At 50.0% G+C, this 18354-nt stretch overlaps 1 protein-coding gene across 7 annotated transcripts in view; it reads left to right on the top strand.

Annotated features, from left to right (window-relative positions):
• The window catches only part of KLHL30 (kelch like family member 30), a 51934-nt gene extending 47245 nt beyond the window's left edge, over positions 1-4689 (top strand). For all 7 annotated transcript variants that reach the window (XM_068112331.2, XM_068112332.2, XM_078775705.1 and 4 more), the window contains 2 exons: positions 1792-1937; positions 4124-4689. In XM_068112331.2, coding sequence (XP_067968432.2) covers positions 1792-1937; positions 4124-4357 — 380 coding nt within the window. In that variant the 3' untranslated portion in view covers positions 4358-4689. The remainder of the gene's footprint in view (positions 1-1791; positions 1938-4123) is intronic.
• Positions 4690-18354: the final 13665 nt, after the last annotated feature.

An 18354-nucleotide genomic window follows, 5' to 3' on the forward strand; every position in this document is an offset into this window, starting at 1 on the left:
AGTGCTGAATAGAAAAAATTGAGACATGGCTCATTGTAAAGAACTCTCCATGGGGAATTAAAATATGTTAATGATGATGTTGAAGGAGCTGCGCTCCAACGCGAGTCAAAAGAAGTGACGCGACCAAAGACGGAATTCGTCCGAGTTGCTTTATTGAAACAAAACAGCTCAGGTATTCTGACAAAAGCCCGTTTATCGGGCAGCAATATATATACACATTTATGTTGGGATGTTTGCCCGACAAAAGCTATACCGGGCATGCCCGGGTGTCAAGGGCGAGCCTTGGAAAGGCGAGTCTGGACCTGCCCGGGCGTGTTTGGCTGCGGCCTGGCAAGTCGAGGCTGGGCGTGCCCGGGCGCTCTGGGCGAGCACTGGAAAGGCGAGAGCGGGCATGCCCGGACGCTCTGGGCGAGCCCTGGAAAGGCGATAGCGGGCATGCCCGGACGCTCTGGGCGAGCCCTGGAAAGGCGATAGCGGGCATGCCCGGACGCTCTGGGCGAGCCCTGGAAAGGCGAGAGCGGGCATGCCCGGGAAAGACGAGACCGGGCGTGCCCGGGAGGTTCGGGCGTGCCCGGGAACAGTGAGTCCGGGCATGCCCGGGAGAGGCGCGTCTGGCCGTGTTCTGGCCGGTGCAAGGCGATTGTGGGCATCCAGCGGTAACCGCTACAATGTCATCGGTGCCTCCATTATACAACAACATGCATTTTAAAGGCCATTTTCCCTACAAGAGCGGGGGTTAGCCTTGCGGTCCCCATGACAATCTTCTCCATTTTGCCCTATTTTCTGCATCTCTCCATGTTAACCCCCTTGCCCGCATTTCTTCTTCATTATGGTGCCTCCATTATGACGTCATAAATTGACAAGTACAAAACTTCATCCGATCCAGATGAAATTTCTTGAGCATCATCAAGGAATAAATTAGTTTAGAAAACAAATAATGATGACGTCATCGATCACGTGGTTTGGCCGCCATATTTGTTTTAACACAAAAGCCTTAAAAAACACTAAAAACACATCCTGGCGAGGGTCTGCAATCTCTGATTGCTCTTTCTTTTTCTTATTGTTGTTGTTCTTGTTGGAGGTCGATTTTTTAAATGTACACCCATTGGTTGGACAGATGCCGAACCACACCCACATCTATCACTTCACTCCACCCACCATGGCTATGGCACCCACACAAACATATTAGGCCTGTTGGCCTCTGCTGATTATACATTGCTCGGGTTTGTTGCGTCAGATTTCCATTGGCATTGTTTGGGTCGAGTGTTATTCACAATAAGTGACTCCAAAAAATCTAATCATATGTACAATAATGGTAAGGTTTAATCAGGCTCGTCAGAACACACAGTACATCACAACGCACAGTAATCAAGCGTTACATTATGCAAGTTACTAAAAAAAATTAAAAATGGTGTTACGTAATTTTTTAATGGCCCCATATTGGGGTTAAGCAATCCATGACTGTGACGAATCAGCTAGTTCTGATATTACCGTGGAGATTGTGACATGGATAAGAGGTGTCGAGTTAATTGTCAATAGCACATTAAATGTGTTTCCCAATTGCTCTGTTCATCTTTTAAGAGTTCTTTAAATGCGTGCTTCCCAATCAGCCCGTTACTGGGTTTTGTCGCAGGTTGTGACCACATTCTTGTTTTAAAATACATTATGCAAATCTGCTACATTTTTGTGACTCACCCTGTATAAGAATACCAGGATGTCATGTGTGTGCACATGTAGTTTTCACCCATTGAGGAGATTGTTTGGTTGTGGCTAACTTTAACTTTTGAGCAGACTTCTGGGCTGTGATTTCATCACCCTTCCTGCCTCGATACCTGTCCTCTCCTCGGTCGGCTAGCCAGCACGGTCTTATCTATCTCATTGCCGACAACACAAAGAAGGTGTATGCATATGACCCGGATGTGAACATGTGGCAGAAAGTGAGTAGAAATAGGATATATTATCCTGCTCTTCCCAATTTGGTTCTTGAATCCAAGTCCTTACAACTCTGGATTTGTGTGGAATACCACTAATATTTTCTTTATTAAACATGGGAAATTCCTAAGTTTGCTTAACTCCCATTAGTTCTGCTTTCATTAAATAATTACTGGTTACTTGGACATCCAATGTTGTAGGCATGTCTAAAGGTTGAATTTTTGCAACCATTGACAATTACATCATCATTTGCTTTCCTATTTGCCTTGATTGATATGTTCTAAAACATGTTGAATGATGGCATCCATAGATCAATAGTGGCTGCTCTTACTATGGGATTATAAAGCGATTAGTGCACTCACCCAGTTTTATTTTATTTTTATCAAATCATCATCCTAAATTGTAAGCGTATTAGTTTAGAGACTATTGCAACATGTGTGCGTGCTCACGTCTATATATTTTCGCTTTCAATTTTTTTTTCTCGGCAACAGCTTGTCCTGTCAATGCAAAACTTTAAACATTGGAGGCACTCCCCATGGAGAATGTTTTATTGATAACTCTGTCACATGTCACATGGTGTGGCAGCCATATTGGATTAAAGGAAAACATCTTCACATCCTTTTCTCTGAAATGGCTCAACAAAAAATATTGAAACTTGGCACATGTCATCAACTCCCCCATTGGATATATAGAGTGATAATGATGACAAGTGGTATTCCAGTCATAATTGATTGAATCGAAATCATTATCCCAAAAAAATCTCAAACTTCATATATCTGATCTGCAGCCTGATGTGAGTGAAGAATTAAATTTCTGATGTCATCGGCCATATGGTCTAGTGGCCATATTTGATTGAAAATAAAAACTTTTCAAAAATCTTCTTCAGAACTGCTTAGCAGATGGATGCGAAATTTCATACCTATGATCGACTATGAATGGGGAATATAGTTTGAATTTTTTTCATATTCATCTTCATTGATGCAATTTAGCCTTAATGTGCACAAAAGTGGTTGTTAAATATCCTAATAATTGATCAATAATCAATAAAACTATGGATAATGGCAAAGTATGTGACATAATAGGGTGCAAGGATGATACGGGTATATGGACCATAATAGTAGCGTGCTCAGTTAATGATAATATTTTTATTCAGAATGAGTGCGCGAGGCGAGGTTATGCACTTAGCCGAGTGCTGTTCTAGTTTCTACCATATGCAGACATGAAAAGAGCAGACGTAGCGAACGTTCTCACATTTGATCTGTCTCGCTTGTATTGGATTCCCAGCCTGACAATAAACTGTCATCCTGGTGTTTTGCAGGCGTGCTGTTGCATCAATATGTATACCACCTTCGGGTGGAATGTTAAGCCGGTTGTTCCATTTCCTTGCTTTCACATATGGACGCTAATGTTGTCACTGTACCTTTCTAAAAGAGTAGTCGGCATCTTGTGTGCTGGAACCTTGATCAGATTGGACCTTACCACCATAATCAACGGTTCTCTGAATGAGCAGCATAGCCGTACCCCCAGAAAGGATGCAAACCTGCTGCCTGTTGCTTTGTTTACTTTAGTAAAGCCACCTGCAACAAAAATAATGCACAATACCTCTTTAGACCATTCGTTATTTTTGGGAAAAAAGTACATTTAGATCTCATCCTTTCCAAAAGATTATGAATTCTGGTACTTTTTTGGTTTTCTTGTGCCCTTCCTGTTTGTGGCTATACGGCTCTTTGGTGAACACAAGTACATTTTGTTTACAGGGTTAAACAATGGATTCTACAAATTGAAAGCCAATAACAGTATGTTAACGTCCCACTGAAGTGAGGTACGGCTGACTTTTTGAGCATTAGCCCTTTTCCAGAGCAAAATAAAGCACCTTTTTGTTACGGGACTCTTGTTTTTCTCCAAAGGGCTAATGCTCAAAATGTTTGCTGCACACCTCGTCCCACAACGATTCATATTTCGACTTTCTTATGGACTTTGATTTGATAAAAATCCATTAACTCGTCTGCTGACACAGAATGGCACTAGCCTTCAGAGGCTAGTATTCCGTTGTTTCTTTCAAGCAATAGGTTAGTCATGCAAATGCAAAAACGTAACGTTTTAGTTCTATACGCCTAGAGGTAAAATTAAAGATAAAAAATAGAGCAGGGCAAAAACTCTAAATCATTCTGGGTCATATTCATCATTACAGGTGCAGCTGCTACACAAGCTACATGAGAATGGTGGTATGGCAGTGCTGGGACGCCGCCTATTTGCGACTGGCGGTTACTGGCAAGGACTTGAAGGGCATTACCGGGTCATGATGGAGGCATACGATTGTGCCAAGGACATTTGGACTCTGCTGGGACCTCTGCCTCGGACTTGGTTCTATCATGACTCATGTGCAGTATACTTGGACACGGGCAAATGGATGGAACTTTTTTGATAATGCCAGGGATTTGTGTATTCCTGCAAGCAACTCCAATTTGTTTTAACGTGTTTTGTTTGTATACTTAATAACTGCTAATTTGCTTTTCTTTGATTTGCCTTTTTGATTAACACTTATTGGCTTAAGACGAAATATTGAAATGGTTGTTATCAACTGGAACGAAGGATGAAATTTGGCATACTCACCATCAGGGCTATAATGATGTGATACCCATTAATAGGGCTACTAAGCTAAATAAAGTCCCATAGAAGCCATTATGGCTATATTTATTTCATGTACCTTATCATATTGAAATGATCAGTCAGCAAGTGAATACAGCATATTTTGCACATCCGTGTGAGGTCTGCAATGAATGTAGGCCCATAAAAGGGGCATTATACAACACCATACAAATCCACTAATACCATATAAAGTACTAGCTGGAAGCCTGTGACAAAATACCACTATATAAAAAGAAAAACATCGGAGCAATACCCCTGGAATAAACAGTATGCTGCACTAACTAAAGGTATTTTAAACCAATTTCAAAGGTTGCTAGAAGACAGGGCAGCATGTACATCATACTAACGTAAGCATAAGACTTTAAATAAACAAACGAAAAAATACCTATTTCGGGGGAGCAATCCCTCATGGGTCACGGGGTTCCGGTTCGGCCTCAGACCCCAATTTTACGCATGCCTTGAACAAACATTGGTACATCATGGATGATGAAGGTTGTGGTGACCTTTCATCAAAATTGTGTGTGTAGGTTCTGAGACAAAAGCAAATACCTATTTTGAGGGACAAGCCCCCCCCCCCCACCCCCCTATAGACCACCTTCGACCCCGATTTTTTAAATGCCAGGAACAAACGTTGGTACAACACAGGTAATTAAGATTGTGGTCAAGTTTCATCAGAATTGCATATGTAATTTCTGAGGAGAAAGCAAATACCTATTTTGGGGGGCAAATACCTATTTCGGGGGAGCAATCCCTCATGGGTCACGGGTTCCGGTTCGGCCTCCTCAGACCCCAATTTTACGCATGCATTGAACAAACATTGGTACATCAGTGGTGATGAAGGTTGTGGTTGAGTTTCATCGGAATTGCGTGTGTAGTTTCTGAGAATAAAGGAAACACCGATTTTCGGGGGCCCCCCCCCCGTAGACTCCCACAGGAACAGATTTTGTTTTTTCTTACGCCGTTAACAAACTTTGGTACATCTCGGGTGGTGAAGGTTGTGGTCAAGTTTAATCGAAATATGTGTAGTTTCAGAGGAAAAAGAATTCCTATTTTGGGGGTAAAACCTGGATCCACTTTGACCCCGGTAAACCCCCTTAGACCCCGACTTTTTTTTAATGCTGTGAACAAACTTTAGTCACAATACAACAAATATAATTTGTGCCAAATTTGGTCGCAATCCCATCAGCGGTTTCGGAGAAGTTTCAAATGTTTACGGACTGATGGACGGACGACGCGTCATCGCATAAGCTCACCTGAACTTCGTTTCAGGTGAACTACAAATGATGCTTTTTATTCTTGCCCTGATTGAAAGAGCTCAAAAAATTAAAATCCCAATTCTTAACAACAAAGATATCGCAGTACATCCTCGGTTCGTATATTGGTACCCTAGTTCATTTCACACTATTAAAGTGCCGATGTTTGGTTCATGGTGGATTACCAAATTTCCCTACTTGGGGAGAGAGGATACCCCCTCCCAGACCCTTCATCCCCTCCCAGACCCTCGCTCCTCCCAAACCCTCGCCCCTCCCAGACCCTCGCCCCTCCCAGACCCTCGCCCCTCCCAGACCCTCGCCCCCCCCAGACCCTCGCCCCCCCCAGACCCTCGCCTCCTCCCAGACCCTCACCCTGTGCTCATAGACCACCAAGCCACCACTCCCCACTGCCACACCTTATTCTTATACCAGAGGCCTCCCTGAAGACGAAGGTCCATACCGTTACAAAGGCCCATGACGCGGTCGTTACAAACCTTGACATTCTTCATAATCATATACAAGTGTTTAACTGACTATTTTGAATGAAGCAGAATATTGAGCCATGTGGTCCAAACACCATTCCGCCGTCTAAGCATGGAGGTTACTACCTCTTTACCGTTGACACTTGACTACGACGACGACGACGGTCGTTAGAAGGGACTTTTTCATAATTTGTCTCCACAATCATTTCCGTGTTTCAGGGTGGAACAGACAGACAGTATTAGCCTATTTAATACACTGTATAGAGTACGTATTGCGAAATTTCAAAATCATATTTCTTCACAGCAAATATATTTAATTTTATTTTTCAAAAAAGTATTCGAAGTAGCGGTATTTTTCCTTATACACCACCCAGGTTCAATTTTTGGTCCGAATGAAAAAACTATAATTTTCCTATAGGGTTGGATTAATTTGAAGCAACTTTTCATTTTTTTTTTCTCCGTGTGTTGTGATTGGTACTGCGTCGTGACCCTGGGGGCGTGGCTTCGGTGGTTGTTGCCTGTTGGGGGCACGGCATGATGGCCGTGTGTTCTGTGAGAGCTTGGTATCGTCTTTAATAAACAACTTGATTGAAGGAGAGTCCTGAACTTACTACATGATGGCAGCGGCGGGATCGTGAAGATCAACAAGCAGTTTGATTTTTGGTCTTGTTTTTCTTTGCGGATTACCACGGCAGCACGTTCCGTGTTTTTTCAACATGGCGAAGTAAGTTCCCGACAATGGTCTGGTCCAGCTCAGAGCTGGCGGAGACTTTCAAGTTGTTCAAGCAACGGATGAACTTGGTGCTGTCGGACCAGGACATCGATGCTAAAGCCAGACAGGCCATCAAGATTCAGATTGCTGTGGGAGACGAAGGACTGAGGCGGATCAATGCATCGACTCTGAGTGAGGATGATAAAAAGGATCCGGATAAATTATTCGAGGATCAGTTGGACATTCATGTAAACTTTCGGATTCACCGGCTGGAAATGATGAGATTTCGGCAGCAAGAAGGAGAGTCCATTGATGATTTCGTCAACCGATGCCGACGGAAGGGAAGGTTGTGCAATTTCTCCGAAGCAGAACTCTCGGAACGGATTATCGAGTTGATTGTTGCGAGCACCCCACATGATGATTTTCAAAAGCATCTGCTCGACCAGGAGGTCGGGTACGACATGGACCTGGTTTTAAGTGAGGGGCGCAAGTACGAAGCAATGGTAATCGGAAAGCAGGCCATCCAGAAGATGGAAGGGCCTTCATCGTCTGTGAATGCCATGACACATCGACAAAAGTGCAAAAAGTGTGGACTATCACATCCACCATGGAACTGCCCAGCTAACAATGATTATTGTAAGTATTGTGGTGAACTGGGACACTGGGCCCGCTGTTGTGAAAATCCCAAACGAAGCACGAGATATGCTGATGGGTATGAGTGGAGCCGCCGTCCTGCAATGGGTGGAAGAGGCCGTCGAGTCAGCAGAAGCAAGTTGAGAGGTATGCTTCGGGGAAGTAACACTAATGGGACCTCGGTGAATGAAGTGTCGGGGTATTTTACTGAAGGCGATGATGACAGTTACGAAAGCGACACTGACACATATGAACACACCAAGCCATTTCATGTGGTCAGGGTATCCGCACTGTGTATGAAGGGGACGAGGGATGAAGTGTACACATTGTTGAACATTGTATGCCCTGACATGAAAGATGTATGCAAACTGCAGTTGAAAGTGGATACAGGTGCATCAAGGAATACAGGTGCGCGTTGTGAAGGACATGTATGGAAACAAATGGATGTCAAAACTGACTCCGCTTGGTGGGACCAAGCTCACTGCTTACAATGGCAGTGAGATCAAGTGTCACGGTGAAGGAGCTGGGGCTCCCACGTCGATCAGAAGAATGGACGCGACAAAAAGCTGGAATTCATCTGAGTTGCTTTATTGAAATCAAACACTCAGGCACTCTGAAAAACCGTTTATCTCTCAGCAATATATATCTATTCCGCCAGGGGGTTTGCCCAGGCCCGGCGCCAGGGGGCGTGGCCCAGCGTCCTGGCTGCGGCCTGGCAAGTTGAGGGCGAGCCTGCCCGGGCATGCCCGGGCGTCCCGACCGAGGCCTGGCAAGTTGAGCGCGGGCCTGCCCGGGCGTCCTGGACGAGCCCGGCATGGTGATCGCTCCGCGTCCTTGATAGGTGCAAGGCGATTGTGAAAACTCAGCGGCAGCCGCTACACACGTCCCCCCAGAATCGACTTGCACCGGCAGGGTCAATTTGAGGGGGGTCCTGACGACCCGGCCGAAGCGACCCCTGGCGGGTCGTGGGAGGGGGCCCGGTGAGGTGGTGGGCGGTCGAGTGGGGGGCACCGTGGACGGGGGGCGGCCTCGCCGCGGCGGAAGGGCCACCCGTGGTGGGTGGTCGACGTCCACGTGTGCCGGCTTGAGGCGGTCCACAGCAATCCGGTCCGACCTGCCGCCGATGTCGATGACGAACGACTTGTCGTCCCGTCGCAGCACCCGGAAGGGCCCGTCGTACGGCGGCTGGAGTGGCCACCGATGTGCGTCGTGACGCACAAAAACATACTCCGCTGTGCGGAGTGCTGGGGGGACGTAGGACTGGGGGTCACCGTGGCGGGATGTTGGCACGGGGGCAAACCGTCGGGCGGCCTCCTGGAGGTCCGAGCGCTGGTGAGCTGCGGACCAGGGACTGGTAGCGTCGGGCACAAATTCGCCCGGGACGCGTAGCACCTGGCCATAGACAAGCTCGGCGGTGGATGCCTGGAGGTCTTCCTTGGGGGCCGTGCGAAGGCCCAAAAGGACCCACGGCAGCCGGTCGGCCCACCCGACGTCTTGAAGGCCGGCCATGAGCGCGGCCTTCATGGAGCGGTGGAATCGCTCGCACAACCCGTTTGCTTGGGGGTGGTAGGCCGTAGTACGGTGGAGCTTGACCCCCAGGTTGCGGGCGACCGCGCCCCACAGCTCGGAGGTGAACTGTGGACCGCGGTCTGACGAGATGTCCGCCGGTGCGCCGAAGCGGGCGACCCAGGTGGCGATGAAAGCCTGCGCCACGTCGGCGGTGGTGGTGGAGACGAGGGGCACGGCCTCCGGCCACCTGGTGGTCCTGTCCACCATGGTGAGCAGGTGTGTGAACCCCCGTGACGGGGGGAGGGGGCCCACCAGATCCACGTTGACGTGGTCGAAACGTCGTTCGGGCACGGTGAAAGGTGCCAGCGGGGCCTGGGTGTGTCGGTGGACCTTGGCCCGTTGGCAGGCCGTGCAGGCGCTGGTCCAATCGCGGACGTCCCGACGAAGGCCGTGCCAGACGAAACGCGCCGACACCAGCTTCTGGGAAGCTTTCCGGCCCGGGTGGGAAAGGCCGTGGAGGGAGGCGAAGATGCGGCGTTGCCAGGCGACGGGCACGATGGGGCGAGGCTGGCCTTGGGAGACGTCGCAGAGCAGGACAGTGTCCGCGCAGGGGATGTCGGCCAGGCGGAGGCCCGTGTCCGCCGCCCGGAGGGCTTGCACCGTGGTGTCGGTGGTTTGGTCCGCCGCCATAAGCGCAAAATCCACGCCCAGGTGGACCGCGTTCGCGCTGGCCCGGGAAAGACAGTCGGCCACGGCGTTGTTTTTGCCGGCGACGTGCCGGATGTCCGTGGTAAACTCCGACACGGCGGAGAGGTGGCGCTGTTGGCGGGCCGACCATGGCTCCGTGACCTTGGCCATGGCGTAAACCAACGGCTTGTGGTCGACGAACGCCGTGAAAGGACGGCCCTCCAGGAGGTGGCGGAAATGGCGGACGGCCAGGTGTAGACCGAGGAGCTCCCGGTCAAACGTGCTGTATTTGAGCTCGTTCGGCCGGAGCTGCCGGCTGAAAAAAGCGAGTGGCTGCCAAACCCCGTTCACCCATTGCTCATGTACGGCGCCCACCGCGTAGTCGGAGGCATCCGTGGTGAGGGCGATGGGAGCGTTGAGCACCGGGTGAGCGAGCAGTGTTGCGTCGGCGAGGGCCCGCTTTGAGCCTTGGAAGGCCGCGTCCATTGCTGCGGACCAGGCGATGTCGTGCTTGGCCGGCTTGCCCCGGAGGGCTTCGTAGAGGGGCCGCATGAGCTGAGCAGCGCGGGGCACGAAGCGGTGATAAAAATTCACCATTCCCAGGAATTCCTGCAGGGCCTTTTTGGTGCGGGGACGCGGGAACGTGGTGATGGCCTCGACCTTGGTTGGCAGCGGCACGGCCCCGTTCTTGGTGATGTGATGGCCCAAAAAATCAACGGCCGTCGTGCCGAAGTGGCATTTGGCCGGGTTGACGATGAGGCCGTGCTCGCTGAGGCGCTCGAACAGTGTTCGGAGGTGGAGGAGGTGCTCGGCCCGGGACGTGCTGGTGACGAGGATGTCGTCCAGGTAAACGAAAAGGAACGGCAGGTCACGCAGCACGCCGTCCATCAAGCGCTGGAACGCCTGAGCCGCGTTCTTGAGACCAAACGGCATCCGCAAGAATTCGAATAAGCCGAACGGCGTGATGACTGCCGTTTTAGGGACGTCGGCCGCCCTGACAGGTACCTGGTGATATCCCCGTATGAGGTCAATTTTTGAAAAAATGACCCGTCCCGCCAGACGGGCCGAGAAGTCTTGGATATGCGGGATCGGGTACCTGTCGGGGGTGGTAGCGTCATTCAGACGGCGGTAGTCGCCACACGGGCGCCATCCACCCCCCGGCTTTGGCACGATGTGCAGTGGCGAGGCCCACGCGCTATCGGAGCGCCGCACGATGCCGAGGTGCTCCAACGCGTCGAATTCGGCCTTCGCTACGGCGAGCTTGGCTGGGTCGAGGCGGCGGGCCCTGGCGTAGACCGGCGGGCCCGTGGTTGGTATGTGGTGCTCGATCCCATGCCGTACTGCGACGGCCGAAAACGTCGGCCGCGTGAGGGCCGGGAACTCCGTGAGCAGGCGAGCAAACTCGTTCGCCGCCGGGACGGTGCATGCCAGCTCGGTCGGCGCGGAGCTGCTCAATGTGCATACCAGGGAGCTGAAGGTTTCAGCGTTGATTAAACGACGCCGTTGGACGTCCACCAGCAGTCCGTGTGCGCAGAGGAAGTCGGCGCCTAGCAGAGCCACGGGCACGTTGGCGGTTACAAACGTCCAAGCAAAGCGTTGGCCGCCGAAGCAGAGGGTGACGTTGCGCGGGCCGAAGGTGCGGATAGTCGATCCGTTGGCCGCAACTAAGGAGGGGCCGCAAACCGCGGATTGCCTGTCCTGGTCAGAGGCGGGTATGACGCTCAGTTGGGCGCCGGTGTCGCACAGGAAGCGCCGTCCGGACGCTGTATCCGTGATGAACAGTAAGTTGCCCGTGTGGCCGGCGCTCATGGCTGGTAATGAACGCCGGCCCGGCCGTTTCCCGGCCTGCCGAAGGTGCACGGGGGTCGGCATGTCCGGGCCTTCTGTCCGAACCTGGCATGATAGTAACACCACGCTTGGTCAGGTGGAGGCCTCGGTCGTCGTGCCGGAGGTGGTCGGCTCGGTAGAGCGGCCGCCAATGGCGTCGGCAGTTCGGCCGTCGACCGTGCCGGGTGCTCGGGCGCCCTGGGTGTTGCGTCGGACGGCGGTGGGTCCCATGTCGCCGCTACGATGCGCTGTCCTGCGGCGGAGATCTTGTCGGCTTCTCTGGCAAGGGCCCGGGGATCTGTGATCGTCGTGCTTGCCAGGGCGAGGCGTACCGGGTTAGGCAGCTGACGGAAGAACAGCTCCCGGAACAGGAATGCCGGAGAGTGCTCGCCGAGCAGTGAAAGCATGTAGTCCATGCGCTCGGAAGGGCGCGTGTCGCCGAGCTCAGGCAGATCGAGCAGGCGCCGTGCGCGTTCCGCCGATGGGAGGGCGAAAGCATCGAGGAGCAGCTTCTTAATCGCGCCGTATTTGTCAGCGGCTGGCGGGCTTTCGAGGAGGCTCAGGGCGCGGGCCGCAGTAACCGACCCGAGCGCAGCTACCACATGGTGGAAGCGGGTGTCGTCGGCCGTTATGCTTCGCAGGGCGAACAGGGACTCCGCCTGTGCGAACCAAACCGCCGCGTGAGCCTCCCAGAAGGTAGGCAGTTTAAGGGCGACTGCCGTGTCCATGTCGATAGGTCACCAACGAAGGAGCTGGGGCTCCCACGTCGATCAGAAGAATGGACGCGACAAAAAGCTGGAATTCATCTGAGTTGCTTTATTGAAATCAAACACTCAGGCACTCTGAAAAACCGTTTATCTCTCAGCAATATATATCTATTCCGCCAGGGGGTTTGCCCAGGCCCGGCGCCAGGGGGCGTGGCCCAGCGTCCTGGCTGCGGCCTGGCAAGTTGAGGGCGAGCCTGCCCGGGCGTCCTGGACGAGCCCGGCATGGTGATCGCTCCGCGTCCTTGATAGGTGCAAGGCGATTGTGAAAACTCAGCGGCAGCCGCTACAACGGAATCCTTAAGCTCTTGTGTCGATATAAAGACTCAGATTGGTTCAAGTACAGGTTCTATGTGGTTGAAGTACCTGGACCTGCAGTACTTGGACTACTAGCGTGTGAACAGCTCAACATCGTCACCATAAACAGCATTGCTGGACAACGGAGGACATTGCTGAAGGCTGCACCTTCAGCATCAAGGATTCCCAAACCAATGCGCCACAAGGAACAGCCCCACAAGGTGAATTCCGTGGATGATTGGAAAAGGCTGTTCCTGGACAGGTTTGACTGCATTGGGAATTTTAAAGGAAAAGTGAGGCTTCATCTAAAGCCTGATGCAAAGGCATCGATTTACGCACCAAGGAAGTGTAGTGTTCACATCAAAGGGAAGTTAAAGGAGGAACTGATGAAAATGGAAAAACAGGGCATCATCAGGAAAGTGGACTATCACACGGATTGGTGCTCTTCCATCTGTAATAGTGTAAAGAAAGATGGGAGCTTAAGAGTATGTCTCGATCCGAAACGCCTGAACTCTTGGCTGAAGTGGTGTCCACATAAAATACCGACATTAGACGAGCTGAACCCAGAATTTGCTGACGCCACGATATTCTCAAAATTAGATGCCCGGGCTGGCTATTGGGCTGTGCATCTGGATGAGGAAAGCCAGGATTTGACCACATTCCACACACCTTTTGGGCGCTGGTGCTTCAAGAGATTGCCTTTTGGTTTATGTGTCGGCCAGGATCTGTTCCAGCAAGCCATGGACCACATACTCGAGCAAGCACCAGGCTGTATTGGTATCTCCGATGATGTGGCAGTATCAGGACGAACTGAAGAGGAGCATGATCGTATTCTTCTGAACCTGATGAAAGTAGCACGAAGAGAGGGTCTGGTTTTCAACTCTTTAACTGTATCATCAAGATCGACCGTATCAACTTCTTCGGCTCGATCTACAGCAAACAAGGAATCTCACCTGATCCTGGGAAGATCTGCGACATCCGGAAGATGCCGTCACCGCAGGATAAGAAGTCTTGAGCCATTCATTGGACTGATTAACTATCTGTCACCACATATTCCCCACTTTGCGGATAAGGTGGCACCCCTCCAAGATTTACTGAAGAATGGAGTGCCATTCCTGTGGCAGGAAGACCATCAGTTTGCATTTGAGCAACTTAAACGGAGTGTTGACGCAGACGCCTGTCTAACATACTATCATCATGACAAGGAGACAGTTTTGGAAGTGGATGTGTCACAGAAGGGACTGGGTGCATGCCTTTTGCAGGATGCCAAGCCTGTTGCTTTTGTGTCACAATTCTGACACCCACTCAGTCTGCATATTCAAACATTGAACGAGAAACTCTGGCCCTAGTTGCTGGCATACAGAAGTTCCATACTTTCGTGTTTGGGAAACAACAACAGACAACAACAACATGCATTTTAAGGCCATTTTCCCTGCTAGAGCGGCGGTTAGCCTTGCGGGCCCCATGACAATCTTCTCCATTTTGCCCTATTTTCTGCATCTCTCCTTGTTAACCCCCTTGCCCGCATTTCTTCTTCCACCATCTTTAGCCAAGTCTTTCTCGGTCTTCCCCGTCCTCTACTTCCTTCTACATTCATTTCCATCACTCTTCTCAACCAGTCACTTTCATCCTTCCTCAACACATGACCAAACCATCTCAACCTGGTCCTCTTCACAGCATCAATCACAGGCTCTATTCCCATCATCTTTCGCAATTCATCATTTGTCTTCCTCTCTCTGAACGATACTCCGCACATCCACCGAACCATTCGCATTTCCACCCTTTCCAGCCTTTGTTGCTGCTCTACGTTCATTACCCATGTCTCGCTCCCATAAATCATAACACTTCTCACACATGCAGCATACACCTTTCCCTTCAGCTTCAACGACACTCCCCTCCTCATCAGCATGCCACTCAGTTCCCGAAACTTCTTCCATGCACATTTCACTCTTGCAACTGTTGCCAAGTCTGATCTACCTTCTCCATTCAGCATGTCTCCGAGGTAGCAAAATGTTTTCACACCTTCCAGCTTCACGCCGTCTCCAAGATCCAACTCAACATTTCCTCCATCTGCAGCTCCCTCTGTGCACACCTTACATTTGAATGTAGCTGCCACACTGGTTAATGACCCTCTCAGACCACTACGTTTTTGATGAACCCACTCAGCGCACATTGTACATTGAATGGAGTTCACTCCGACACCCTTCCTGCACACAGCACATGGCCACTTCCCAGTTCTTTCCACCTCACCACATGCTTTACCACTTGCCATCACCTTCGTCTTTCCTATATTCACCTTCAGACCTTTTGTCTCCATACATTCCTTCCACTTGTTCATCTTTTCCTTCAGTCCATCCATACTTTCCGCAATCAACACCAGATCATCTGCATACAACAACTCCCACGGAAAACCCTCCTTTACGTTCTGAGCCAGCACCTCCATCACAGCTACAAATAGTAGTGGACTTAGTACCGACCCCTGATGCACTCCCACCTTCACCTCAAACTCACCACTGTTCCCGTCCTTCGTCCTTACAGCTGTGCGCGCTCTTTTGTACATTGCCATCACTACTCTGATCAACCATTCCTCCACTCCTAACTTCCTCAATGCTCATGTCAATATTTCACGTGGAACCCTATCGAATGCTTTCTCCAGATCAACAAACCAAAGAAACAACTTCTTCCTCTTCTCCATGTACTTCTCCTGCAACTGCCTCACAATAAAGAGCACGTCTGTCGTTCCTCCTCCTGGCATAAATCCAAACTGCATTTCGTCGATCTTCACCTTCTTCCTTATCCTCCTCTCCAACACCCTTTCCAATACCTTCATTCCATGCTCCAATAACTTTATCGCTCGGTACGAGCCACACTCCAGAGGGTCACCTTTCCCCTTGTATAGAGGGACGAGGGTACTCAGTTCCCAATCCACTGGAATGCGGCCTTCTTTCACCACCAGATTACAGATCTCTGTCATTCTCTTCACACCCCAACTTCCTGCTGCCTTCAACATATCTCCCACAACTCCCGTCGGCCCTCCCGCTTTTCTACTCTTCATTGCTTTTATCGCTTCCTCAACTTCCTTCTCAGTTATCTTCTCTGCCGGTCCTAAAACTGGGTTACTCTCTATGTTGCCATCCCATTCATTATCTGTATTCAACAGCATTTCCATATATCTCTTCCATCTTCATTTAATTCCATCTGGGTCCACAACGATTTGTCCCACTTCATCCTTCAAGCAACTCACCCCCATCACATCACACCTCTCTTTCGCTATCTGCTTTGCAATCCTGAATACCGCTCTCTGACCCTCTTCCGAATCCAAGCTTTCTCCGAACATTTTCCTACATGCCGCCTGCGCCTTTGCTACCTCTTTCTTTGTAGCCTTCTTGGCTGCCTTATAACCCTGCGGAGCATATCCCGAGATGACGTTCACCAAGAGCTTTCCAATCATCATTTTCACCATCATCAACCTATCACTCACTCTAGTCACACTCACCACACGGTCTACAAACTCCTCAGAAAACAGGACACCAACACCATTCACGCCCTCCGGGCACCCTTGCCACACAAACTTGTATTTCTGTCCCTGCCTACCCTTCACCATTCTCACACCACTTCCCTTCCATCTCGTCTCTTGCACACAACATATGTCCACTCTTCTTCTGATCAATACTTCCACCACTTCTCCTGATCTCCCTGTCATTGTCCCTACATTCCATGTCCCAAACCTCAGAAACCGATCTCCACTTCAGGCTGTACCCTGCCCATATGTAGTTGTAATTGTCATGGTTCTCTTTTTGAGGCAATGTTTTTATGGCCGGATGCCCTTCCTGACGCCAACCCTCTTCGTCGCCTCTTACGACACGCAAGGATACGGTGTACCTATTCTAACCAGGGTACACACTGGGATAAAGCTTTGAATACAACCAAACGGGTTTAATCCCGAACAAATAAACGGAGAATGAAATCAATAATAACTATATACAATGAAGTAAAATAAATCCGATAAAAACGAAGGCATCAACTCACAAGCACAGACGGGGTGAGGGACACAAAATGGCGACTTATCTCTGGGGGCAGCGGTTGAGAGGATGGGCACGGAGCAGGCGATGAGATGAGCAGGACGACGAAGAGATGATGAGGAGACGAACAGGACCATCAACAGGCAATGGTGGAGGATGATAACACCAAGGCCAAAGCAGGCAGGCAGGATGACCTCCTTAAAGCTCTCCTTCTTAGGAAGACCAATCTCCTCAGAATACCAGTTCTCACCAAAAACGTGAGCTCCTCTCCTCAGGCTCGCAGTACAGTTAATTCTCCTCCACCATTTAATTTGGGAAACGCTTCAAGGTATACACAGACCACAAACCATTGATCATGATCATCAGCAAACCGCTTACAAGCGCCCCTCCACGGCTCCAGCGCCTTCTTGTGAAAATCCAAGGCTACGATTTTGATCTGGAGTATAAGGCCGGCCGTGAGATGATGCTATCAGACACACTGTCGAGGCTACCAAACCCAGAGAACAATCAGGAACTGCAGTTGGACACACGTGTAGATGGTATTGAGCTTGATGATGTGGATGATCATCATCGCTTTGACCTCATTAATTTCAGCTCAAGGAAACAGGACCAACTCAGAGAGTGTGGAAAGGCTGATAGAACCTTTCGAGCATTGCAGCAGGTTGTTCATCGAGGGTGGCCTACTCGGATTACAGAGCTGCCTGTGGACCTACGTCCGTACTGGCCATACCGTGATGAAATTGGTATTTGTGACAGGGTTGTATTCAAAGGTCGACAGGTACTAATTACAGAGCAGCTATGTAAGGATATCCTCGACCAGCTCCATGAGGCGCACATGGAGATCGAAAAGACAAAACGTCTAGCACGCGAATGTGTTTACTGGCCAAGCATATATCTGGACATTGATATAGTTGTCAGAACATGTAAGGCATGTCAAGAGAACCAACCAGAACAAAGGCATGAGGCAATGATAGCTCATGAGATACCAGCGGTACCATGGACAAAGGTAGCCAGTGATATGTGTGAGCTACATGGGCCAACCTATCTCTTGGTGATGGATTATTACACCAAGTACCCAGTTGTGAAGAGAATGGAATACACGACAAGCTGTGCAGTAGCCAAGGTCACATCTGAATGTTTCAGTATGTTCCGCCCACCTCTGGAGATCATATCCGACAATAGACCTCAATATGTGGGTAAGCCGTACCGTGATATGTGTACCAAATGGAATGTAAAAAAACACGACAACATCGCCGAGGTATCCACACAGTAATGGATTGGTTGAGAGACAAGTCCAAACAGTGAAGAACATGATCAAAAAGTGTATTAGATCAGGGAGTGACATAGATATTGCACTACAACACCTGAGGTGCACACCTGTAGATTCCCAAGTCCAAGCGAAATGCTGTTCAACCGGCCTATATACGTACCAACCTACCAAACCATCTGTTGGTTCCTGCACAGCAAAGGCATCAGGAAATTCAGGAACAATTGAAGGAACGTGGAGACCGGATGGCAAAGCAATACAACAGAACGGCTGGGCCGGAATTACCTGGATTGGCTATTGGACATCGGGTTCGGATTCTG

This window comes from Myxine glutinosa, chromosome 4 (assembly GCF_964187855.1).
Source record: "Myxine glutinosa chromosome 4, kmMyxGlut1.1, whole genome shotgun sequence".
In the NCBI taxonomy this organism is placed as follows: Eukaryota; Metazoa; Chordata; class Myxini; order Myxiniformes; family Myxinidae; genus Myxine; species Myxine glutinosa.